The sequence below is a fragment of the Nuphar pumila genome, chromosome 12 (assembly GCF_984573655.1).
Source record: "Nuphar pumila chromosome 12, dmNupPumi1.hap1.1, whole genome shotgun sequence".
NCBI lineage: Eukaryota > Viridiplantae > Streptophyta > Magnoliopsida > Nymphaeales > Nymphaeaceae > Nuphar > Nuphar pumila.
The window spans coordinates 49,718,842-49,746,418 of record NC_143260.1 but is presented as its reverse complement, the minus strand read 5'-3'; the positions used below and the strand labels follow the sequence as shown (position 1 = coordinate 49,746,418).

Below are 27,577 nucleotides of genomic sequence, written 5' to 3'. Positions count from 1 at the left end.
ATGCACATCTCACAGTTGTGGTCTCTGTTGTAGTTGACGGTACTTTTGACTATGTTTGCAGATCCTGATTCAACATCTGCGTGAGAGGGTTAATCTCAGTGAGGTATTCCAGATATTCTTTTTGTCTAAATAGTGGTACTTGATGGTAGGTCTTTGTTATGATCAGACCTTCCATATCATGCATTTGCATCACTGCTCCTGCTTCTCTATATTCTTTTCTATTTAATGCTAGGTGATAAAAGGTAGGTATTAGTAATTGAGATATTGCTGTGAGCTTTTGCATTCATATGGATTTTACTAGCATTTGACTCTATTAGATGTACGCTTGAATAACATTTGCAATTTTTTTTCTCAATTGTTGGGATCTTCAACCTGATTTATGCACTGTAAATAATACAGACAAAGTTAAAAGAGTCTCAATATCACCTAGTACCTTGGCGGACTGATCAGTCTAACAATACATATTTTCCTTCACAGTCACCACCTCATCTGGTTGGTGTAGCATCTACTATTCAATTGGATTATATTCCTATCTTTTCTTTTCCTTTTTAATGGAGCATCTTACTGTACAGAGAAGTGGTCTTGATATGGTCCCTCAGCAGATATATTCTCCTTTACAAACAGTAGTATCTGCCCCCATTGTTGTGGCAACAGGAAACAATTGGGACACCTCTGGGAACCATCAGCATCAACTTGGTTCAGTGCATCTTGTTTCAAAAAGTCGAGAACTTGACGATCAAGGGCCACCTTCCCCCAGAACTAGGTGAGGTCTTTTGTTCCACATGTTGATGCTTGTCAAATGTCTGACTAGGGAATACATGTATTGCTTTGCTTGATTTTACTTGGCTTCTTTATTTCCTTTCATTCTGAAAGGTTTGCATAACTTCAGGCTCATATGATCATTTTCTGTATTACTGTCTAATTTCACCATTCTCAACTCCAAAGCAGCATTGGTGAAGGAGAAAAATAACTATGTTTCTCCTAAGGTTCTCTTATGGGTGAATATTCCTACAACTTAATAATCAAAAGCTGTTCCAACTGATACCTATCCTATAAATAGATAATATTGGGAACTTGGAAGGGCACTCTTACTATTTCATTGTGTATCTTCACTCCTTGTTTGTCCAGGAATTATCAATCGCTCTTTTATGTTCATGTAACCTTTTGTGTAGATATGATCTGTTGAAGATCGGCTAACTGTACTTACCATTTTGTGGTGTATTTTCATTTTGTGTTCCTCATGAAATACTGTACTTTATGTTCATGTGAAAAGGTCTTAATCAAGATAAGATTGATTGGAGATTAATAAAGCATACTTCCATAGCTAACCACTATTGCAAACTGCAGATTGATATCATGATCCGTTTCCTTAAAGGACTTTGAGTCAATCAGTATATTCTTCTGTGGTTTTATTCTCTACCCTTAGTGATGTAGGAATCTCGAAGTTAAGTTCAAGAGAATGACCAAGCTACCCCTTAATTATTATGCACTTTCTGATTGCAAAATCAATTTAAGAGTTGGATAAGAGATTATAAAAGAAAAAGTTCATGTAAAAATGGATAAAAATGATATTTTGCTCAGGGATCCATATCCAATGAAGAGGATATTCTAATTCAATGACATGAATATTAGACCCATGGATCTTGATGTCTCTGCCATTCTATTGGAAAGATGAAAGGCTCTGTGGCTGTCGTATGGTATCATGGCTTGGCTTCAGACTTATAGAACCTTCTTGCCAAAATTGACTCTATTATTATGATTGAATATCTTAATGGAAGCTTTATGTGATCCTGCAATCTGAAATTTCTGAGTATGTTCTGATATTGAGCAAAGCCTGGAAAGTTTCTGGACTTTCCTGATGTCCCTTTCCATTTATAGAGACCACTCACTTTTAAGCTTTTCTCCTTCTTGTTTTGCATGCCCAGGTTCTTATAGGAATACGTCTCCATTCCCTCTTGTTATTGTTTCTGTCCAAAACTCCCATGAACTTGAAGCTTGTGAAGTTTGCAAACAGGTGATTCACTGATTCTCCTATTCCTCTTCTTGCAATTTGAAAATGACATGAGCTCACTTCCAAAAATTGTTAATTGTCAAAGGCTTCCCTTTGAATACTATACAAACAAAATTTCATGCTTATGGTGTGGGTTCCTAACTCTAAATTGCTTGATGCTGGAGGCTCTTCATTGAATTTTCAGGCAAACATTGGTAGCATGATTTGACATGTAATATCCCTTACTGAGCTCTTCTCCTTGCAATCTTACTGCCAAATTCCACATGAAAAATTATTTTACTGATGTTGCTCATAATTGGAAAGGGTTCTGTTTAAACACATCCACAATAGTTATTTCTTTTTACAGTTGTATTTTGATTTTCTGTGTGTGTGCATGTTGGAGGTGGGGTGTAACGCCCCAAAATTTCAAACTTGCAAACCTTTCAGAAAAACAGACAAGAGACTATAAAGAAATCTCCTTATCTCAGAGATGGTTTATGAAATCAGCGAAAGACTATTCTTTTGTTAATTTCAGAAAGGCAAGCTCACAACTTTGTGCGCGTTAGCTAAAAGCACTAAAGCGCACAACCCATGCTACTTGCAAACACTTAGAAAAACCACTTTCATTTAAGTTCTTCAAATAGTACAAAATTCGGATATCCCAAGGAAAAATCCGTTATAAAACCCCAAACGTCCAGGACGCGAGCTAAGAGCAAGAAGAAGAAAGTCTTGGAGCCATATTGCCATCACGCCATCGCTCGTGGTGTACCTAATCATTACCTGTACTCATAGAATGTGTTAGTTTCACGAAAAACTAGTAAGTGCACAAGAGAGACTACATGAAACTGAATTATGTACATTTAATTCAGTAGGTTATGCAATTTAAAGCAGATATGCAGTTAAACAGGTAAGTAATGCAAACAAGTAAATAGTGCAAGCGAATAAGCAACGCAAACGAGTAAGTAGTGCAAGCGAGTCAGTAGTGCAAGTAGTGCAAGAGAGTCTCACGACCCAACAACCAGTGTGAACAGACTTTATGTTTTGGTATTACTGGCCTGTGGGTATGCGCAGGCAAAACATAGAAACAACTGAGACTAGTTCAGGCGTCTGTTATTCTATCTATTTTGAATAACCCGAATAGCTAGTTGAGAGAGGATTCCCCAAAGGCTGATAAGCAGTGCCACGGATGCATCCAACTTCTGCAGAAGTGTTGAGCTAACTATTGTAGCCCCTTTTCCCTAACTCCAATGACTGGGGAGTCCGGATCATTGCCCGTATGGTGGTTGTTAACAACCTGTCCATTGGAGTTTTGTATCGCTCTGTCATCTCCCTAGACAGACAACAAGAAGCGAATGGGTGCGTTAGGGGTTGTTTAACTAATGACCCATTCTATGCTGTTGTCTTTAAACCACTCGAGCATCGTGCCTGTGAAGGCGAATGTGAGGCCATTTTATGTGATTACAACATTGTGCATTTAACACTGCTCGAGGTCGCACGACCGTCTCATCCGATCATCGCAGTACTAGACGTGTCGTGCATGACTATAAGTACTCTAGGATGAAGGAGGTATAGCTCCTCAATAGAAGCCTCAACAGGAGTGTTTCATAAAGATGTAATGTTTATTAACTTTACTTTTGACATTTTTTATCTTTTGAAACAACCAGTACCTTGTGCCAACATTATGCATGCGATTTTTTAGAATCTCATCCACTATCGGGGTATCTACATGCCTCACATGACTCGTTACCGGCCTCGATAGACGGAATACGAGTTTCTCAACAGAACCCCTGCTAAGTAGTTCGCTCGAACCCCAACTCGTCTGCAGGATTGCATACTCAAAGAGTCAGGATCCTTGCAAGGTATCCCTCTCCTTAGAAGAGGATGTAACGCTAGCTCCCAACTCAACTCTTGTCGCAAGAGAGAGAGTGGTAAATGCTCCTTGCATCCTCCATGAGGATGCCTTTAAGGCATACGCAAAGAGCAAGAACCTGCACGTCATCTGCAATATCAAGGCAATACCAACACATATGCAAAAGCAAGAGCCTAGGCGCAAAGAGCGACGACAAGGTAAAGGCGATAAGCAGAAGTACAATACAAAACCTCGGCACAACGCGCAACAACAAGTAAAAACTGTAAGCAGGAGTGCAACGCAAAACCTCGACGCGATGCGCGACGACAAGTAAAGACTGATAGAAGGTAAAGGGCAAGGATCGTGAAACCGCGTCCTTAAGTTAAGTGCATACTCGTATAAATATATATATATATATATATATATATATTTAAGGGTCATTTTTAGTTTAATTGAACTTAATTCAATTATCCAAGTCTTTCGTGCAATCTTCCTCTACCTCGGAGAGTTGCAAGCTTGCTGGCGTCTGCGGGTGTACACGATTGACGGCTCGGGTCGCGGAGCGCGAGCGGGATCCGTCGTAGCTGCAAATATGCGATATTAACATGCAGCCAAGACAAAAGCAAAAAATAAGGACAAGACTCAACTTCTCCAATACATAGGGCTGGGGCAAGGCCGAACAACTCTTGCTGCCAAAGAACAGGTGCAGGGGCCATAGGCCCCCGCTGGTTATTTTAAAAAGGCATGGGACTTCGGCCCCTGCTGGAAATTTAAAAAAAAGAAAAGCAGGGGGCCATCGGCCCCTGCTGGAAAAGTACAAAGGGCAGGGGCCGATGACCCCTGCTGAAAATGTACAAAGGGGAGGGGTCGATGGCCCCTGTTGGAACAACAAAAAGGGCAGGGGCTGATGGCTCCTGCTGGAACAGTAAAAGAAAATGGTATTTGTCGTCAACATTCTTGTCCAAACACTCCGCAACAAAATGGTCTTGCAGAAAGAAAGCATAGACACATAATAGAAACCACAAAAACTTTATTAATTTCAAAGAACATTCCAAAATCCTTTTGGGCCGAAGCGGTTCTAACCTCAACATATCTTATCAATAGAACTCCTTCATCTTCTTTGAAAAATCTTTCTCCATTTGAAAAACTTTACAATATGTCTCCCGATTATAAAAGACTAAGAATTTTCGGGTGTAAATGCTTTGTTCTAACTCACAAAAATGATAAACTTTCTTCAAGGGCAATTAAATGTATTTTCTTAGGATATGGCGAAAAACAAAAAGGTTATCGATGTTTTGACTTATTCAAAAACAAACTTTTATACCTCAAAAGATGTCACGTTCTTAGAAGAAGAAAGTGTTTTTTCACCTAAACTAAATGAAAATATTGATTACTTCTTTTTATTTGACTTGTTACCCCAAGAAAAGGTTATAGATGATCATGTTGAATCTAGTGAAACTCTTGTAGAGGATCATGTTGAACCTCCAAATGATGGGCAACATGACCAACATGAAAATTTAGAAGAAAATATACCAAGTCAAACACAAGTTTACTCTAGAAGGAATGAAAGTAATCCTCCTTGTGCCCTTGAAAAATTCTCTCAAAACGAGTCAGTTGAAGAATTCTCTCAAAGAAGATCAAATCGTATTTCTAAAATACCAAATAGATTTGTATCTTATGATTCTTTTTCTCCAAATTTTCGAGCATGTTTGCTAGCCATTCACTTATTCCATGAACCATCTCATTATAATGATGCTAAACAATATGCTCATTGGAGTGAAGCAATGGAACTTGAACTTAATGCACTTAAAAAGGCACAAACTTGGGAAATTATTGATCCTCCTAATGGCAAGAAACCCATTGGATGTAGATGGGTTTTCAAAGTAAAAACTAAGAGTGATGGCTCTTTAGAAAGATATAAGGTTAGGTTAGTAGCTAAAGGATATGGCCACGAATATGGGGTAGATTATGATAAAACTTTTGCCCTAGTTGCTCGAATGACTAGTGTTCGAGCTCTTATTGCAATAGCCTCTATTTAAAAAATGACCAATTTTTCAACTTGACGTTAAAAATGCCTTTTTAAATGGAAATCTAAGTGAAGAAGTTTATATGAAACCACCTCCTGGCATGAATTTAAATGGTAAAATTTTGAAATTGAAGAAGGCCTTATATGGTCTTAAGCAAGCTCCTAAAGCTTGGTATGACAAGTTTAGTAATGTACTAATCAATTTGGGATTTATTTCTTGTTATACTGACACTGCTCTTTTTATTAAGAAAACATGTGACTCCATTGTTATTCTACTTCTATATGTTGATGATACGATCATCACTGAAAGTGACAAAAAGGGAGTAAATGAAATTAAGGTTATGTTAAAGAAAACTTTTGATATGTCTGACCTTGGATTTTTGAGATATTTTTTAGGTATTGAAGTGGCATACTCTCCGCGAGGATATATTCTATCTCAAATGAAATTAGCAGCAAACATCTGTACCAAGTCAAGAGTATCTGATGAAAAGAAAGTGGAAACTCCTGAAGTTATTAATGCAAAATTGAGACTTGAGGATGGCGTTCTACTTAAGGATCCCACTCCCTATCGCCAATTGATTGGATCCCTTACTTATTCATCACCCGTCCAGATATTGCTTATGCGGTTCATACTGCAAGTCAATTTCAGCATGCTCCTATTACAGTTCACATAGCGGCCGTGATGCGAGTTGTGCGATACATCAAGAACACCATTTTCAAAGGGCTTTTCTTATCCTCTTCTTCATCTCTTGAATTAACTGCTTTTACTGATGCAAATTGGGGAGGAAATCCCAATGATCGTATGGTTTTTGCATTTTCCTAGGTGAATCCCTTATTTCGTAGAGATGTAAGAAGCACCAAAAAGTCTCTCTATCATCCACTGAAGCCGAATATCGGGCCATGACAATGACAACTATGGAAATTGTGTGGCTTAGAAGTCTCCTTTGTGACATGGGCGTCCTCATTTCTTCCTCCACCAAGATGTGTTGTGATAACAAGAGCACAATTTACATTGCAAGCTACCATACTTTCCACGAGCGCACCAAGCATATTGAAATGGATTGTCACTATGTTCGAGACGAATTTCTCAAAGGAACAATCACACTACCATGTCACTTCAGAATATCAGTTAGTAGATTTCTTCACCAAAGTGCTTCCAACTCCGCGTTTTTTGCTTCTCCTTGGCAAACTTTCGGTTTTCTCCCCATAAAGTTTGAGGAGGCGTGTTAAAATATGTATATATATATATACTTATATATATACATGCATATATATAAGTATATATATATTTATAATTCAAATACCCGAAAGGGGTATTTGTGTAATTCTCATGTATTTTTTTACTTTTTCTTTTTCTTTTTGTTTCTCTTTTCTTTTCTTTTACTTTTCCTTTTTTTCCTTTTTTTCTTTTTATTGTAAGAGGACCACTAGAGGCCCCACCTTGTAGTCGTTGGGGCCCCAACGACTATAAGGGAGCCCCTATGTGGTCCCCTTCCTCTTGCATTATAATGGTTTTTTCACCCTCTTCTTTCTTTTTTCAATAATATTCAACTTATGACTTTTAGTCATTTTTCCCTTTAGTGGGTTTTGTATACACTTTTAGTGTTTGTGTTCTTGGCTCTTGGCTTCACTCTTCTAAAAGAGTGTTTTGCTTTATTGGTGCTTCCACCCTTTTCATTACACCCTGGTTCATGACAATGATGGCAAATGACTTTTCTCTTGTCAAAATCATCATTTTGTCTACCAAAGTGAGGTGACTTATAAGTGCATACATAATTTTCCGGTCTAGATACAACTAGAATGAAATCATCTTCATACTTTGGAGTATTATTTTTTAGTCTATTTTCTTCCATAGTTAGTTCCTCTATAGTATCAATGATAGATGAAACCTTTCCTCGATATAAGCGAACCGATTTAGTCGTTTCAAATTCCGGCCTTAAACCATTTACAAATTGATAAAAATATTGCATATCGACTCGCTTTTGGCGAAGCTCGATGTCCTTGGAACAATGCCATTTTGGCTCTAGTAGAGCCAACTCTTCCTAAAGTTCGGATAACTCATTGTAATATTCCCTAATACTTTTATTTTTTTGAGTCATAGACCGAACTTTGTCTTACAAATTGCACACGTGCAATATCTTTAAGGGAATACATATTTCTAAGGTATGACCAAGCTTTATCGGCATGCTCAAGTTTGGCTGGACTAGATCATTTTTTGATGTCAACGCTATTAATTAGCCATGACATAATTTTGGCGTGCCCGATCCTCCATTCTTTTCATTTTTTCTTATCGGTCGCCAACACCTTATTCTTCTCTCATTCTGTGAGAGTTACTTCTTTGTCATTCTCAATTTTTGTGAGAACAAGTTTAGGTTTCGAATCAGAATCATCTACTGTTCTCCACAACCCTTTTCCCTAAATGTGGTGCTTCAAAGCTCACATTACATAGTTGGTGTCATTTAATTTCATTGGCATAATGACTTTATCATTGTCATCCATTTTTTACAAGGGTGAGAAAAAGAAAGAAAGATAAGAGAAGAAAAAAAAGAAATAAAAGAGAGAGGAAGAGAGAGTACAATCTCAAACTTTCCTTCAAATGTCTTCCTTCTTTAAAAAATAGCACTTTAATCACGAACAAGAGGATGAGTCACCCTTTAATAAGGAGACAAAAAACAACATAGAATTTCTCCAAGAACTGAAAAAGGCTTCAAAGCTTTGATACCATGTAATGAAATTGTGGTCTTCTACAAATGCACAAAAGCTCACAATGGGTGTCTATTGGAGACATTACCAGCACTACCCACAAAAGTGTATAAATGAAAGAACACAATAAAAATAATAAATATTTATTTCTCATGAGAAATACTTAAGAAGCATTGTATTACAAAAAAGGGGATCACCCCTATTTATACAAGAAAGAAGAGGAGTGAAGAGCTCTTCCTAAGAGTCGTTGGGCTCTATTTATAGCCGTTGGATTGGACTAGGTCCTATGACTATAATGTTAGTCAAGATCTAAGTAGATCTTGACTAACTAGTTCACATTGAACTAGATAAAAAAAGAAAAAATAATAAATAAAATAAAGAAAGTAAAAAATATAAATGTATATTATATTATTATTATATTATATATATTACACATTTTGTATTTTTAATAGGAAATTTCCTCTATATGCGAGATTTTTTCCCTTTCCTTCCTTTTCTTTATTTGCAGAGATTAATCCATAGTGGCAAGAGGGGTCAAAGGTGTAATATCATGCATTTTTATACTTGGTCAAATTTAGAGGTTTATGAAAATTTGTCTGTGTTGAAGAAAAGTCGATATATGCTCGATATTAGGTAGCGTTAATTGAGTCTGGGCTTGGTCCAGGTCTTATCGACAAGGCCTAAACGTGCCAATTAATGGGTGATAAAAAAATTTATTTTCAACCTTTAAATTCAAGCAAAATTCGGGTTTAAATTCAGGCAAATTTCGGTGGCAAAATTTGAAGTATATACCATTAGATGCGTCTCGGAATTCTGAGCTTAACAATAGTTTATTTTTCTGAATTCGGGCTACGGTTGGCTCGAAAATCACAATTTTTCAAAAAAGGCCCGCCTCGATGGGGCGGGTTCGGATTTGGATCGGACTGGATCCAATCCATATGAATGAAATTAATATGGATCTGGACTCAATCCAAGACCCATATTAATTAGGATATGATCCAACTTAAAATCCAAATGAATTTTGGATATGGATTTAGATCTTGGATCTGGATCTAGATCCAAATTATAGATCCAACTAAAATACAACTTTAAATTCATTATACTGGTTAAATTAAAGCAATTTTAAGGTTTAAAAGACTCCCAGAGGGGTAAGGTACCCTTTGGAAATTTTTGAGAATTTATTAATTAATAAATAAATTTTAATTAATTATTTTAATATAAAAATTAATATATTACGAAATTTACTAGAAGAGACATCTAACTAATTAGGGTTTCTATAAGAGTCTATTAGTAGCTTTAGAAAGAGTAGAAGTTGGAAAAATTTAGAGTTCTATGGAATTGGGAAAGAATTGGAAAAGTCAACAAGGAGAATTTTAGAAAGTTTGGAAAGAAGAGTTGGAGATGGACTCCCATATGAGAAGTCCAATCTCTAGCCCTCTTTAGAAGGGGCTGGTAAAGGGAGAAGGGCATCACCCCCTATGCTCATTATTTAAGCTCAAAAGAGAGAGAGAGAGAGAGAGAGAGAGAGAGAGAGAGAGAGAGAGAGAGAGAGAGAGAGAGAGAGAGAGAGAGAGAGAGAGAGAGAGAGAGAGAGAGAGAGAGACCTTCTTCCTCTCCATATATCCGAAGTTTTTCTGGTTGTTTTTCAAGCTTCGAAAAGGTACGGGTTCATTCTTTCGATTCGAATAGGAAAAAGGAACCTAAATCGGATTTAGGTGATGTTTTTGGAGAAATCCTTAAAATTTGATCTGGTTTCCTAAGTTGAGTATGAAAAATCAGTAGAATCATGATTATGTATACGTACTTCAGATTTTCATTGTTTTTTCATGGTAAATAGCATGTTTTAATGATGATTTAGGTTTATATATATATATATGTCTGGACAGATCTGTCCCATAAAACGTGTGGTCAGATCTGACCAGTGCAACGAGGGATTGATCTGGACAAATCTATCCCATCGTGAAGGCACTCAGATCTGAACAGGTCGGAAGAGGAATATATATATATATATATATATATATATATATATATATATATATATATATATAGCTGGGCAGGGTTGAGTCCCTACTGGCAAGGATGATGGGCTCGGTCTGTCTGGTAAGATAAGTTAGTGCTCGTCACCTTGTCTAAGGACGTTGCAGTTTCCAAAAAAAAAAATTTAATATGACAGGCCCAGCCGATCCATAGTCGACTAGGTAGTCGAGCTTGCTTTGTTCACTATATGCATAATATGTAAACATGCACGTGATCATGTTAGTGCAACGACAATATAAATTTCAGAATTCACGTGTTCACTATATGCATATTTATGTAAACAAAACAAACCATTAAATTTCATGAGCATATGTAAACAACACATACCCACCGAGCCCGAAGCTATGCTGCCCGCACACGAGACAGCACTGAGACTCTATTGGCAATCGACTGGGCATCGGCAAAACGATCACAACCCCAACTGTTGACCATATGCTGTCTCAATTGTTTTATGCACATATGTGTTGACTCTTTACAACACTGAAATATATATTTTTCACGACATTTTATGACACATGATCATTCACATAAAAGTATGCATAATCAGTCACACAACATTTTTTTTTGTAGCATTCATAAAGCATGACAGTCCTATGAATAGTTATATAACAGTCCAAAAATAAATCAGACTTATGACAGTCCACTGGGCTTATCAGTTTTTAAAAATCTGCCCAGCTGACTGCAATCGATTGGGCTTCTTTTATATTTTTTGAACTGTCCAATGCATATATGCAAACAATCCATATTACATATCAAAAGTCTAGTAAGAATATATAAGTGGACACAATTAAATTTCCAGATTCATGAGAACATAAAAACCATGCTGAGAAATAGCCGAGACCAACGTTGTTGACTAGGCTAATAAGAGTATATAAGTGGACACAATTAAATTTCCAGATTCATGAGAACATAAAAACCACACTGAGAAATAGCCGAGACGAACGGTGTTGACTAGGCTACCACACTATGAATTGAAAATCTTGACATGCACTCTACAACATAACATAAACATAATTCTAGAAGGCTGTTAGTTAACAAAAACAAATATTAGATTAGAAAGAAATTTTATTAACGTACAAAGAAACTCCATTATACTAAAGTGTTGGACACTTTGTCTTTTGTTGATATAAGAAATTTTTTTATCTATGTGTAACTTGGTTCTGAATAAGCCCAAATCTATTCATTATCAAACTCAACTTTCTATTATTAAATATCTATCACAAAAGTATGGATCAAATCTGGTTTGAATTGTTTTTTTTTTGTACCAAAGACTATTCGAAGAAAATTTCTGCTTAAGTGTTTCCTCACCTGACATATCCAATTCAAGTCAGCTATGCTTGAACATGGTATGGTCAGATTCACATAAAATAAATAATTTTAGCGGATCTGGACCAGATCTGTACACCCTCTCAAAATTGGCAGATTTGTCTTTTCACTAAGTGCTCAGAGATCAACAACCTCTACAATCCATTCTGAAATTTTATTAAATATATATATATATATATGAATATATACGCATAGATATATATATATACATATATCGGTAGAGAAGGAAAAGACATCTTATATATACATATGTATATATATATATACATAACCATTGTAATGTTATATATATATATATACATATTCCAAATCGGATTCTCATTCATTCTTTTCCCTTTCCACCAAAAGCATTACATAGAATTCACTTATACTATTTCTTCCTGTTTGAACCGAGAGAGAAACCTGTACCTTTTTTTTTTGAAGCTTGAAAAAAAAAACTGAAGATATCGGATGACCGGAGAGGAAGAAGGCTTTCTTCTCCTTCTCTTTCCCATGGTTTTCCATTCTCCCCTTTTCTCTCTCTCTCTCTCTCTCTTTTGAGTTTTTATAATGGGGAGGCCCTCTAGAGGGTGACCCCCCCCCCCCCCCCCCTTTGGATTCCCATATGGGGTGGAGATAGAGCTTTCCCCTATAGGACTCTATCTCCAACCTCCTTTCCTAATCCCATTGTTGATTTTTTTCCACTTTTACTTCTTTCCTTTTTCTTTACTTACTTTCTTGTTTTGTTTTGTTTACTCAACCAAATTGGGATCTTCTAGAGACCCCATTATTTGGTAACTACCATATTTGAATGAAATTCGGAATTAATTATTTTCAATATTAAATTAATTTATTATTAATTATTTATTAATTAATAAATATTCAAAAAATTCTAGAGGGTGTCTTACCTCTCTGGGAGTCTTTTTAACTTTAAAATTTTTTAAATTAAACCTTTATACTGAATTTAAAGCTTTAATTTTGTTGAACTTGGACTTTGGATCTGGATTTGATCTAGGATCTAAATCCATATCCAATATATATGGATCTTGAACTGGATCAGATCCTAATTAATATGGGTCTTGGACTGAGTCCAAGTCCATATTAACTTGGATCATACAGATCGGATCCGGTTTGATCCAACCCAGACCCGGTCCCATCGAGACAAGCATTTTTTTAAAAAAGCGATTTTCGGGCCAACCGTAGCCTGATTTTAGGAAAATAAAATATCATTGAATTTAGTATTTCGAGGCACATCTAATGATGTATAACTTGAATTTTGCCTCCGAAATTTGCTTGAATTTAACCCAAATTTCATTTGATTTTAAAGGTCAAAAATAAAAGTTTTTCCATATCTTGTTTGGCTCGTTTAGGTCTTGTAAATGAGAGCTGGGCCACACCTAGATTCAATTGACGCCACCTAATATCGAGTATTTATCGATTTTTCTACAACACTAAACCAATTTTTCTGAAATATCAGAACTTAACATAGTATAAAAACACACGATATTACACAGATGGATGGTATCACCCATTCTTCTCTCTTAATTCCACTTATGGAAATAAGATGGAATGCAAAGTGATGCCAATCATTTTAAAATAACATTATGGGTATCTTCAGATGCCCTAGGTGAAGATTCTCATTTTTTTGAGAATTATAGAACTGGTGTCTAGAGTTCCTTCAATTTCTCAAACACTAGACAAAAATGAGATTTTCAATGATGTCCAGAGTTACTGGGTATATAGCTGGTAAACAGATTTTTTGGAAATTGCAAAGTCAACAACACATTACAATTTTCATATTTCGGATAGAAATCCTGGTTATTGAGGATTCCCTTTTACCTGTAATTTGTTTCCTATCTGAAATACACCATATGTGATGATTGAATGAAAAGGTTGCACCATAAAAAATTGGGTCTGGGTTCAATTTCTGCCTACTGCTATCCTGCAACTTGACGATATTGGTGCCTGCTGTTATTCAACCTTGGTCTTTAGCAAATTAGTTACAGATTTAAGCTTGAGCTCAATTCTGGGGATTGAATACACCAAGTTTGAGCTGTATGTTTCATATATCAGCCAAACCATAAGTACAAACTTGTGTTGTACAGAATTACAAAAAAAAAAGGTCAATGTGCATTTTTTTGCACAACCAAAACTTTTGGCCTAAGCATGGGCAACACTTATGGAAATTGCATCCTTTCCCTTTAAAGTGTAAAATGTGAGTTTACGCACCAAATCCTCCTATCATTGCTCCCATAGAATAATTGTTTATTTATTTTATAATGTGACTTGCATGAACTAGGGGTTTGTGAGTGTGATTGCATAGATTCTATATGATTTAAATAAAATGGGCTCAATAAGTTGATGCATTACTATCTATTTTCATATCCAAAAGAGGCTGACATTTGTACAAGTTAAACATTTCATCACCACCTTGTGAAAAATTGTTAGTTTTGAATATGTTGGATAATTATGGCTCAATTGGTGAAATGCTCTTTAAAAAAAAGGAATTTTTTTACCAACGCACAGAAAATATCTTGTCCGAGATAAACAAGATACAAACATGTATATACATATATGTAGGTATCTAGGAATGTGCATGTGTTATGCATGTATATATGTACATAATACTTATGTTAGCTTGAAAATTGCATGCATTTATTGGATGCACACTTGCATAAATGTGCTCATATTTATAGAAACGTTTACACATGATCCTTAAGAAAAACTTAAATTGTTTTATATTGTTATCTTTGTAAGTTGTAATCATGTTACATTTTTTGGGAGCGAGCTTCTATCTCATTAAGAGCATGAATTGTGTAGCTGCAATTCTCTTGATCATGAATTTGAAAATGGAACATGACCCAACTAAAAGACTCCAGTGACTGTACTTGAAATTGAACTGTTTGTCTTTTTCAAAGGGCAGAGAGAAGGATCTGCATGGTAATGGATGTGCCAGGGTACCTCTTCCATTTATAAATTTAGTCGGTGACCACAATGTCTTTCGAATCGAGAAGATGTTCAAAATCAATCTGGACTTTATTTACGCAATGATGAGTATGCTTTTGTCGTTGTGGCTTATGCTTAGAGTTATGGCTACAGTTGGATTAGAAAGAAAAGGAATTAATGGAAAGAATGAAATGTTGCCCAAATGTATTGATAAAAATTCAGGTTGTTACATTAATAAGCAGAGGAAAGTTCTTTTAAGGGATGAAAGCAAGTTAGCTAAAAAATGTGGCATTTCAATCCTAAGGTTATTCAACTTGATTATCATGATCTATGTGTGTTTGTCTATTGCTTTGTGTTTGTGATCTGGGTTTATGGCCAATTTCTTCAATATTTCGAGTTTGCTTTATCCAGAAATGTTTCTCAGTGTTCAGATTATTTTCTAAGAACTCGTTTCTTCTTTTCTTTCCTGTTCATTTCAAAAAATGCTGTGGGAAACAGCATACAATGCGGTCCTTTTATTACTCAGGGTGGTACTCATGCACTGCAGCAAAGTGAAGGCTACACCAACAGGGATTCTTTTAATAGGTTCGTAGGTGGTGCTTCAAGGGATGGTGCTAATTTACTTGTCCAACAGAATGACAAAGAAACTTCTATGCATAGGTCATCTGTCAATGCTACAGGCATTGTGCCTGCACAGGAGGATCCAAGCTATTCATATTCTCCTTATTTGCCAACTGTATCAGAGGAACCTAGCTCCTCTTGTTCGGAAGGTTATTTCTTTTCTGGCAGTAGCCTAATTTACCATGTTTCTTAACTTCATGTTAGCTGTATTGATTATTGTCTAAAATTCGCATTATAAATTTATAATTTACAGCGGCAGATGATGATGCTTTGCCAGCTATAGAGGGTCTCCAATTCTTAGGTGAGGCTTTCCCAGGGCATGAAATTATGGCATGCGGGTTTTCTACTAATGGCACTGCTACCTGTAACTTTGCGGTAATAGTTAATCCTCTTATGTTCAATAGTAAAAGTTTCGAAGATGCATATGATGGTCATGATTGCTTGTTCATCTTTATGACAGTATTGCTGTCCGTTTTCCATAATAATTTCTATATTGTTTGTGCTTATTTTCTTATCACTCTTCAGTGGGTACGGGAAGCTGAAGATGGTTCTATTACATACATCATGGGTAAATATTAATAATCCTTATCACTTATTGTTTGCTATCATTATAATTCAGTTATTGAATGCAATTATTGCCATAATAGGAGCAAACCAACCTACATATTTGGTGACTGCTGATGATGTTGAGTCACGACTTGCCATTGAAATAGTTCCGATGGATAACCAGAGAAGAAAGGTAGGTATTTTTTGCATAGTTTTATCATATACTTCAATAAATAACTTAAATGATTTGCTGACTGTTTATTTAAGATGATTTGTCAAGATGAGAAGAGGGTTAGGCAAAAGTTTGTGCTAACCTCCTCGATCAGCACAAGTTTCTAATATTTTTATGCTGATAGTGCAATATGCATATGTAGTATCATTAGACTGGTGTTGACCTTAGTTGTCAAAAGGGATGCCTAGGCGGGCTGTGTTGGGCCACTGCCAAGGCTTATGGGTCTTGGCAGTAGGGGCCTGTTTTCCCACCTAGGCTGCCTAGGTGGGCGCCTAGTCTGTCTCTGCCTAAGCTGTAGGAACATGGTTGTCTTTTTATTAATCTATTTTCTTCCTTCTTTTTCTCCTTCTCACCCCAAACCCTTTCTTTTTTCTTCTCTCATTTTTTCTTCTTCTTTCTTTATTTTTTTCCTTTATCTTTTTGTTTTTTCCTTTATCTTTTTTTCATTTTTTCTTCTGCTTTCTCCCTCCACCTTCTTTTTCCCCTTTACTTTTTTTTTTCTTATTTTCTCTTCCTTTTCTTCTTCTTCCTCCTCTCGCCCCTCCACTATCTTCTTTTGCTTTCTTTCTTTTTCTCCCATTTATCTTTTTTCCTTCTTTTCTTCCCCTTTTTTCTTTTTTCCTTCTTTTTCTTCCCTTTTTCCTAATATTTTATTTCTATTCTTTACATGTATGCTTGTGTTTCACACACACATATATGTGTATATATATATCTTGTATATCTTTTATATATAGTTTTTGTAGATGCATTATACAATCTCTCTCTCTCTCTATATATATATATATATGTGTGTGTGTGTGTGTGTGTAACGCCCCAAAATTTCAAACTTTCGAACCTTTCAGAAAACAGCCCCTTGTGTGGGTTTATGTGTTAGCACATTATGTGCTTGTGTTGTTCCCTTTAATGGGTTTATTCGCACTTCATGTGCATGTGTATGGGTTCATTATTGAACCTAATGTATTCAAAGTCACTTTCTAACAGTTACATAGTTTGAATCGTTGAGTTTTATGGACTTAATGGTGACATTATCATTGTCATCCATTTTACAAGGTTGGGAATGATAGGGGAAGAAAAAAAAGCAAGTGGGAAGAGGAATATTTTAACCACAAAGATCGAAAATAAGTAGCCTTCCACGCCCTTCAAGGCTACACACGATCACTCCTTCAAAGAGACTTCACTTTCTTGAAGAGTAGTTGCATGGCACGCTTCCCAATACACGTCCACCGACCTTGCTCTGATACCATGTAAGAAAGTGAAAAATACGCTATAACAAATGTCTCTCAACAAGTTCTCACAAATACACCATAAGAACCACAAAGGTTCACAAAGAGAACTTAAGAATACACACAACCTGAAACGGGTATAAAAATGAAAAATAAACAATTTTATTGAGTTGAGATAAAAACCCAAAACAAGAGTAAGTCTTTACAAGGGGAATAGCCCCATATTTATAGAGAGGTAGAGAGAAGCCTTAAGAGAGTTGTTGGACTCTCCAACAGCTCTAATAGAGGTGTTGGGGAGTCCAACAGCTCTTTTTGTATTTACCTTTTTGACTTGGTCAAAAAGGTACCTTTTTGACTAGTCAAAAAGGTAAAGGCCAAATCAGTCCAATGATGGACTAGTTTGGCTAATTCTAGTTGTATTTTAACTAGAATTAATTAAACGAAAAATCCTAACTAGAAAGGAGATAAAACATTACATGTCTATGAGATTACATATGAGATATTGTATGAGATTACATATTTTAACAGAATGCTCCCACAACCTTCTCAACTCCAATGAATCAAATCTTCTACCCGTATCTGGATCGATTTGTAATCCTTTACTTGGACTACATTGTCATCTACAGTGACAATTTGGAGGATCATGTGCAACATCTGCGAGTGGTGTTCAGACCTTGAAGGACAATGACTTGTACGTGAAGTGGGAAAAGTGTTTGTTCGGCAACAAAGAGAAGTTTCCTAGGCCACATAGTTGGGAATGGTCGTATGAGGATGGATTGCCAAAAGGTGAACGCCATTCAGGATTGGGAGGTACCAACCAAGGTTCTCGAACTCTGATCATTTTTGGAACTAGGTAACTACTACCGTCAGTTTATCGCAGGATACTCTGCTATTGCGGTACCACTAACTGAACTGTTAAAGGACACAAAGTGGATGTGGCAAGGGGAGTGCTAGAAGGTGTTCAAAATATTGAAAGAAGCCATGACAAAAGTGTTAAAATTATGTAATCTCATATAATATCTCATAGGCTTGTAGTACCTTTCTCTTTTTCCTACTTAGTTTTTTGTTTAGTTAATCTTAGTTAGAACATAACTAGAATTAGGCTAGTTTTTTGTTTTTGGACCTTTTTAAGCCTTCACCTTTTTGACTAAAGTCAAAAAGCATCTTTCAAGGGAGCCGTTAGACTCCCAACAACTCTAATAGAGTCGTTGGGAGTCCAACGACTCCCTTGAAGGCTTCTCATTCTCCTCTATAAATATGGGGACTATTTCCCCTTGTAATTCATGGTTTTTGTGGGATGGTATCCCAAGTTAATAAAATTCTTTTTCTTTTGAATACCCTTTTCGGGTAGTGTGTGTTCTTATGCTTGTATGAACCCTTGTGGTTCTTGTAACCTCTTTGAGTGTGGTGAAGAGATAGTTTGCTTGTGAGTTTCATTTTCTTTCATGGTATCAGAGCAAGGTTGGTAGAGGCAATCGGTACAAACTTCTTTGTGTGCATTGTGCATTGAGAAACATGCCTTCTTCAAGAGAGTGAAGCCTCTTTGAAAGAGTGATCATGTGTAGCCTTGAAAGCTTGGAGGGCTACTTATTCTTGCTCTTTGTGGTAGAGTATTCTCCTCTTTTATTCGTTTATTTCCCTTTTCTCCTTCCCAAGTGTGTAAAATGGATGACAATGAAAATGTCACCATTAAGCCCATAAAACTCAATGATTCAAATTATGTAACATGAGCTTCTATCATGAAGCACCTTATTTGGAGAAAAGGTCTATGGGGATTAGTGGATGAAATCAATGAGGAACCTAAAGTAATTCTCACCAAAGGAGGAAGAGAAGTACCTCTTTCGGAGGTAGAAAAAGCCAAAGCCATCTCCACATATGCGAAAAAGTGGAAAGAATGGAGAATGGGCCACATCAAGATCATGTCTTGGCTTATATCTAGTGTTGATATAAAGAAGTGTTCAAGTCTTTCAACATTTGAACACGTCAATGATGCGTGGGATTATCTTAAGAGAATGTACTCTCTTAAAGATATTGCCCACATATGTAATCTTCAAGAAAAAGTCCGCAATATGGTTCAAGGGGATAAAAGTATTAGAGAATACCACAACAGCTTGCCCGAGCTATGGGAAGAATTGGCTCTCCTTGAACCAAAGTGGCATTGTCCACAAGACATTGAGCTTCGCACAAATCAAGTAAATACGAAGCATTTTTTTCAATTTATTAATGGGTTGAGGTTAGAATTTGAATCAACCAAATCCACTCTTCTACATCGGGGAAAGGTCCCCTCTATTGAAGACACAATTGAAGAACTAAGTATGAAAGAGAATAGACTCAAGAAAAGAGTCGCCAAAAGTGATGATGATACAATTTTAGCCGTATCTAGACCTGGTAATCATGTTCGCACATAGAAACCCCCACATGTTGGGAGGACAAATGATGAAAGGCAAGGAAGTGACTTTGAAAAAAGAAAAGTTATTTGCTATTATTGTCGCGAACCGGGACATGTCAAGACTTACTGTCCAAAGCTAAAAAGGCCTTATGAAAAGAAGGTAGCTTCTGTCAAATCTTCAAGGGAGTCGAATGAGACATCTATTGGAAACATGTCTCTAACTCAGTTGGTGGAGGCACTGCAACCACTCCTCAAAGGAACTTCTTACTCTGCCGGAGCCGTTGTTTCTTCAGTTGGCATTTCCGATCCTAGTAAATCTCTATGGCTTCTTGATTCTGGTGCTTCCTTTCATATGACACCAAACATAAAATTACTATCACAATGTTATAACTCAAGTGGATCTAATGTTTTTACTGCTGATGAAACGTCTCTTTAGATAAAAGGAACAGGGGATTTTGAAAATAGTTCTCAAAACTCAAAAGGATTTTGTGTTTCAAAGATTAGATATATTCCTAAACTTAATTTAAATCTCCTATCTGTTTCTCAATTAACTGACCATGGGTGTAATGTTTCCTTCGCTTCTCATGATTGTCGAGTACAAGATCACCAGTCAGGGAAGCTGATTGGGGAAGACCATAGAGGAGGCTTGTACTATATGGATTTTTTGGAAATACCCAAGAATACATTATGCTGCAATGTTAAAAAATTAGGCTTGGATCTTTTGCACCAAAGATTTGGTCATCCTTGTATGTTCAAGCTTCAGTTTTTTCCAAACATGGAAAATTTTTGTAATGTTGAAACTTTTACATGTGAAAAATGTATTCTTGAAAAAAATGAAAAGACTACCTTTTCACGAAAGAACCTTTGTTACCTTTGTTTCTACACGACCATTTGAGTTAATACATTTTGATGTTTGGGGTTCTGCACCGGTTATGTCAAAAGGCGGTTTTTTGTATTATGTAATTTTTGTAGATGACTTTACACGACATACTTGGATTTATTTTCTTAAACATAAGTCCGAAGTGTTTTCTTTTTTTTCAAATATTTCACAGTATGGTCAAAAATCAATTTAAGAATGATATTTCAATATTTCGCACTAATTCAGGGAGAAAATTCTTATCAACTGAATTTAAAGAATATTTGAACTCATATGGAATTTCACGTAAAAAATCTTTCCCCTATACCCCTCAACAGAATGGGTTAGCTGAGATAAAACACAAGCACATTATAGAAACAGCTAGAATGTTACTCATCAGACATCAAGTTCCCAAAATTTTTTGGGCCAAAGCTATTTTAACTGCTGCTTATCTTATTAATAAAATGCCCTCATCCTCGATAAAAAATATCTCTCCCACTGCAAAGCTTTAAAAACAAACTCTGATTATTCTAGATTAACGGTATTTGGGTGCAAATGCTTTGTATTTATAGATAAGAATGATAAATTTATGTTCCAAGAAATGCATCATTTCTAGAAAATGAAAGTTTTTTTGAAAACAAAAACTCTACTGAAATAGATGAGTATTCCCTCTTATTGGACCTAGTTCCAAGGGAAAGTGAAAGAGAAATTGATCAGGATGATCAAATTGATATGATCGATTCTGATCCAGTTAGTAACAATCAGGAATGCATTCAATACTCTAGATGAGGAAACTTAGAAAGACAATGTGCCCTGGATAAATACACAATGGAACAAGAACCCGCATCTTCATCTATTAAATCCACTAGGATCTCGAAAGTTCCTGAAAAGTTTGTGTCATACGAGTCTTTTTCACCAAAATATCAAGCCTTCATTGCCTTAATTCACTCTTATGAAGAACCCTCCAGTTATACTATAGTTAAGGATCAACCTAAGTGGGTCAAAGCTATGGAAGTTGAATTAGAAGCCTTAGAAAAAGCAAACACTTGGACCATTCAAGATAATCCTCCCAACAAAAAACCTATTGGCTGTCGTTGGGTGTACAAGGTTAAAACCAAGAGTGATGTCACTCTTGAAAGGTTCAAAGCTCAGTTGGTGACCAAAGGATATTCTCAAGAATATGGAATAGATTATGAAGAAACCTTTGCCCCAGTACCTAGAATGACCACTGTTCGAATCTTAATAGCTCTTGCATCTATAAAAAGATGACATATTTTTCAAATGGATCTTAAAAATGCATTTCTAAATGAAAATTTAGCTGAAGAAGTGTACATGGATCCACCACCAGGAATGAATGTCCCTAAAGGGAAAACTCTTCACCTAAATAAGGCGTTGTATGGTCTCAAACAAGCTCCAAAAGTTTGGTATGATAAGTTTAGTAAGGTTATGCTTGATTTTGGTTTTCAATCTTGCCTTATTGACACAACTTTGTTTGTTAAGAATTCTGATGCAGGTATTATTATCCTTCTACTCTATGTTGACGACATGATCATCACCGAAAGTGATAAATAGGGAGTTTACGATATTTTTTTTTTTAAAACACATTTTGAAATGAGTGATTTTGGTTTTTTGAAATACTTTCTTGGTATAGAAGTTGCATACTCATCTAGGGGATATTTGCTAACTCAATCTAAGTTTGCATTGAATATTGTTGTCAGGTCAGGTGTTTTAGATGAAAGACACGTTGACACTCCCGAAGTTGTGAATGTCAAGATGAAGATTGATGTTGGAGAGCCACTTGAGAATCCAACTCCTTATAGACAACTCGTCAGAGCACTATCGTATCTATCAATTACAAGACTTGACATTGCACATGCTGTCCATACAGTCAGTCAATTTCAACATGCCCCAACTTTTGTTAATATGGGAGTAGTTTTGCGTATTATTAGATATATTAAAAATTCTATTTCTCGAGGTTTATTTTTGTCTGCTTCCTCTAATTTAGAATTTCTTGCTTTTATTGATACAGATTGGGGTGGTTATCCAAATAACCGCCACTCAACTACTGACTTTTGTGTCTTCTTAGAAGAATCTTTGGTGTCATGGCGATGCAAGAAGCAACAAAAGGTCTCTCTCTTATCAACAAAAGCTGAATATAGGGCAATGACTGAAAGTTTTTATCCCAGGGGTTGCGTTCACGCAGTGGCACAAGCGAGAGAGTTTTTAGAGACGTCTGCAACAAAGATGGCATCTCTTCATTCTAATTGTGAGAACGTGCCCTAATCCATCCTTTTATTTCTCTGTCTGGTCGAGTCTAACATAAATAGATATCGGGTCTGCTCCAGACCCAAACACCTGACCCAATAATATAATACAGAGATACAAGCATAATACAAAAATACAATAGTAAAGTAACATAAATACTCCTGGACGACTATCATCCTTAGTACCCGCCTTCAAGTTGTGCACGGTTTTGAACCATGGACAACTTGCCTTTTAAGTACCAAAAACATATGCTAGTGAGACCCTTGGTAAACAAATCTGCAACTTGATCTTCAGTGGAGATGTACACTCGACCGATTTCTCCATCTTTAACTCTCTGCCGAATGAAGTGTTGATCAATTTCTATATGTTTAGTACGACCGTGATGAATAGGGTTAAAAGCAATTTGAATGGCACTTTGATTATCACAGTGGAGTGTGGTAGGCAAAAACTTTTCTCCTATCTCGCCCAGGATATGCCTCATCCAAGTGATTTCTGCGGTGGCTGCAGCCATAGATCGATACTCTACCTCTGTACTGGATCGGGCAACGACTAGTTGCTTCTCGCTACTCCACCCCACTAATTTTCCATCGATAAACACACAATATCTCGAAACTGATTTTCTGTCGTTTGGATCTCCAACCTAATTTGTATCTGAATATACGATAATTTGATGTTTGCTCCCCTCAATCTGAGACCAATGATAAAGTAAACCATCTCCAATCGTGCCTTTTAAATATCGAATAATCCTTTTAACCACATTCATGTGTTCGGTACGAGGATCATGCATAAACTGTGACACTTGATTCACTGCATAGACAATATCAGGCCTAGTAAAAGTAATGTACTGAAGCATTCCCACAAGGCTACAATATTGCTTGGGATCACGATAAGATTCTCTATCTTGGGCACTGAGCTTATGATTCAACACACTAAGAGTAGACAACGACTTACAATCTCTCAACCGTGCTTTATCCAATAAATCCATCGTGTATTTATGTTGAGTCAGGGGTAAGGTTTCATTTTGTTGATCCACTTCTACTCCCAAGAAATAGTGCAACATGCCTAAATCTTTCATTTTAAATTTTCTTCCTAGTAAGTCCTTGATGATCTCTATATGCTCATCCGAATTGCCGGTGAGCATAATATCATCTATATAGATAAGAAGTAGAGTGCTGACCTTCTGATGCTGATAGATAAACAAGGAGTGATCAAGTTGAGATCTGAGAAACCCATGTCGCTGAATTTCAAGCGAAAAACTATCAAACCATGAACGAGATGCTTGTTTCAAACCATAAATAGCCCTTCGTAATTTATAGACATGTGAACTGGGACCATGTTCTGCATATCCGAGTGGTTGTTCCATGTACACTTTTTCCTTTAGGTCGCCATGCAAGAAGGCATTCTTTACATCAAGTTGACATAGAGTCCATCTATACTGTACTGACAAACATATAACCAGTCGGATAGTGTCCATTTTAATAACTGGACTGAACATCTCATCATAGTCTTGTCCATATTCTTGAGTGAAACCCTTAGCCACAAGACGTGCTTTATAGCGTTCAACAGATCCATCAGGCCTGTATTTGATTTTGTAGACCCATTTGGATCCCACTACATTTCTGTGCGAGGGTCGTGGAACAATTTCCCAAGTTCCACATTCGTGCAACACTTTTATTTTTCCGTTCATGGCCTCTATCCACCTCTTTGATCTAGATGCATCTACAAAGTTGTTCGGTTCCTCCTGTTTTTCAGCCTGAGAAATAAACAATTGTAAATCCATGGAGAAGTTATCATAACTTACCCATCTTTCAATGGGATGAAGGGCGCTTCTAGACCTCCGAGGCAGAACGTCAGGGCATGAGTCATTATTATGGTCATTTCTTCTTGTATAGACAAGTCCCTGAAATCTTATATCACCATCAGATGTAGATGGTACACTTGGCTGAGAATCTATGACTCCCTCCATCTGAGAATTTCTACCGGCCTCTTGCGTAATAGTTGATGACTTGCACGAACAATCATCCCGTGTTTCCATCTGATAAAAAAATTCTGAAGCCATCCACGGTTCATACACTTCATCCCTTTTGTTCTGCTCTGCTTGCTTTTCACCCTGACTCTGCTTTGCTGCCCTTTCTGATTCTCCAGCAATGATTTCATCAAACACAACATTCCGCGAGATTTTAATCCGACGAGAGGTTGAATCATAGCACCGATACCCTTTGTAGTGTTCAACATATCCAACAAAGTAGCACTTGCACGCCTTGTCTTGAAACTTGTCACGTTGAGAACTGTCAATGTGAACATAACAGACATAGCCAAATGCTCGCATTTCGTTATAATCAGGATGTCTTTGAAAAAGAGTAAAATATGAAGATCTATCTTCAAGCAATTTCATAGGCAGACGATTTATGACATATGTCGCTATGTGGAAAGCTTCTGTCCATAAGCTCAAGGGAACACATGAGGCGTGGAGCATACTTAAGGCACTTTCCATGATGTGCCTGTGTTTTCTTTCCGCAATACCATTTTGTTGTGGTGTATGTGGGCAAGATATACGACGATTGATGCCATTCTTTTGAAGAAATTTAGTAAATTCATGTGATAAGTACTCTCCTCCTCCATCACATTGGAAATATTGGATTTTAGATGAAAATTGATTACAAACAAGAGCACAGAACGAACAAAAGATTTTGAACACTTTAGATTTATGTTTCATAAAATATATCCAGGTGAATCTAGAATAACTATCAATGAAGATGACATAATAGCGGCTGCCAGATAAAAAAGTTTGTGGAGCAGGGCCCCAAACATCGGAGTATATGATTTCAAAAGGAATTGAAGCTCTTTGATTTATTGAATGAAAAGGGAGTACATGACTCTTACATAACTGACAACTGGAACAAAGAGGTTCTTCTGACCTTTTATTCAAACTAGACTCTGGAACAAGCCCATTTGACACAAGCTTTTCTATAAACGAACGACCACAATGACACAATCGACGATGCCAAACTTCTGGCTTATTACATTTAGACAAACTAAAACAATTTTGAGACAACTTTGAGTGGATAATTGACGAGATTGGTGAAGCAACACAAACTGAAGAGGGAGACTCCTTGAGGACATACATATTCCTTTGTCGCTCTCCTTTAATGAGCGTCTTCTTCGTAAGAAGATCCTTAACACATACAGAAGGAGTAAATTCAATAGAAGAGTTAGTATCATCAACAAGTTTAGACACAAAAACAATATTCTTAACTATGCCCGGGGAATGGTAAACATTAGGCAAAGTTAGGGAAGAATTAGAAAGAGGAAGGTCAACGGTTCCAACATGTGATATAGGGTGAAGAGTACAATCGCCAGTCTTAATGCTGAATTTTCCAAAATAGGGAATCAATTTTGAGATCTTACCAACATCACCTATAACATGTGCTGCCGCCCCAGAGTCAATATACCATGTTCCTTGCTCATTCTGTTTGAAACTCAGCCCTGAAAGTGCAGAAATCAAGAGATTCTTCACGTTATCCTTATCCTCATCTTTAGGTCCTCCCATTTCTTTTCCTTTGCTGGGAAGTGTTGCTCCATTCATCTTTCCTTGTTTTGAGGATTATGCCAGCAATTTGCCTTAATGTGTCCTCTCTTATTACATAAATAACATGTTGGTACATTTCTGGAGTTTTGATTGTTGGAAAATGAGTTGAACTGATTATTTGGAGTAGGTAACAATCCACGTCCTCCAAAATTAGCTTTTCCTTGTCCACGTCCTCACAGAAGGAGTTGCGCCCCCTTTCTGATCCCATCCCTATGATCATTACCTCGTGGCTGCTGTGATTTGAAAAGGTCTCCCCTTTAATGGTGACTTCATACTGTAGCAGCTTTGCACGGAGATCTTCAAGGTTTGGTAGTGATGGCAGACATAGCAAAAATGTGACCAACATGTGATTTTCAGGCTCAAGACCATTCAACACTTGTTGCACCTTTTCTCTGTCAGGGATCTCACAACCCACCATAGCTAACTGATCTGTGATAGTCTTGACTCGATTCATGTACTCCGTCACAACCAGACTTTCCTTCTTTAACAACTGAAACTTTATTTTCAAATGAAGAATTCTGGCCTCCGAAATCTGTGAATATATCTTAGCTAACTTCTGCCACAGCTCCATAGCAGAGCAGTCATCTGAAATACTCACCAATACCTCTTGAGAGAGAGTAGAGGTAATGTATGCTACGACTGCTTGGTCTCTCATACTCCATGATGTGAAATATGGATTGCGAATTACCGTGCTGGAGACATCTCCTTTGTCACCCTGTTGTTCCTGCGTGGCTAACTCTGGTGTTGCGCGGACTGTCCCATCAAGGTGCCTAGAGAGATTCAAACTCCTGATAAATGGCAGGATCTGTCTTTTCCAGGTCAAGCAATTTGAATTGTTGAGTTTTTCAGAAATGAGAAAACTAGACGGCAAAGAGGGAGAATCCATGATGATGAAAGAAGGAAGAACAATGGGTGAAGGTGAGGCTGAAAGGTTGTGAATAGATGTGTGAAAATTGTCTAAAATTGCAGGAAACGTGCTTGCCTATCTCTATTCCTTTTT

At 36.8% G+C, this 27,577-nt stretch overlaps 1 protein-coding gene across 2 annotated transcripts in view; it reads left to right on the top strand.

Moving 5' to 3' along the window:
• Nucleotides 1–27,577, top strand: part of LOC149820888 (uncharacterized) — a 200,285-nt gene that overhangs the window by 32,467 nt on the left and 140,241 nt on the right. The window contains exons 9-16 of one of the 2 annotated variants that reach the window (XM_089982560.1): nucleotides 62–103; nucleotides 400–492; nucleotides 573–763; nucleotides 15,355–15,441; nucleotides 15,517–15,626; nucleotides 15,731–15,852; nucleotides 16,003–16,045; nucleotides 16,125–16,216. In XM_089982560.1, the coding sequence (XP_089838686.1) occupies nucleotides 62–103; nucleotides 400–492; nucleotides 573–763; nucleotides 15,355–15,441; nucleotides 15,517–15,626; nucleotides 15,731–15,852; nucleotides 16,003–16,045; nucleotides 16,125–16,216 (780 nt within the window). Of the gene's footprint in view, nucleotides 1–61; nucleotides 104–399; nucleotides 493–572; nucleotides 764–15,354; nucleotides 15,627–15,730; nucleotides 15,853–16,002; nucleotides 16,046–16,124; nucleotides 16,217–27,577 lie in introns of both variants that reach the window. The other variant, XM_089982559.1, reaches the window with a different exon arrangement.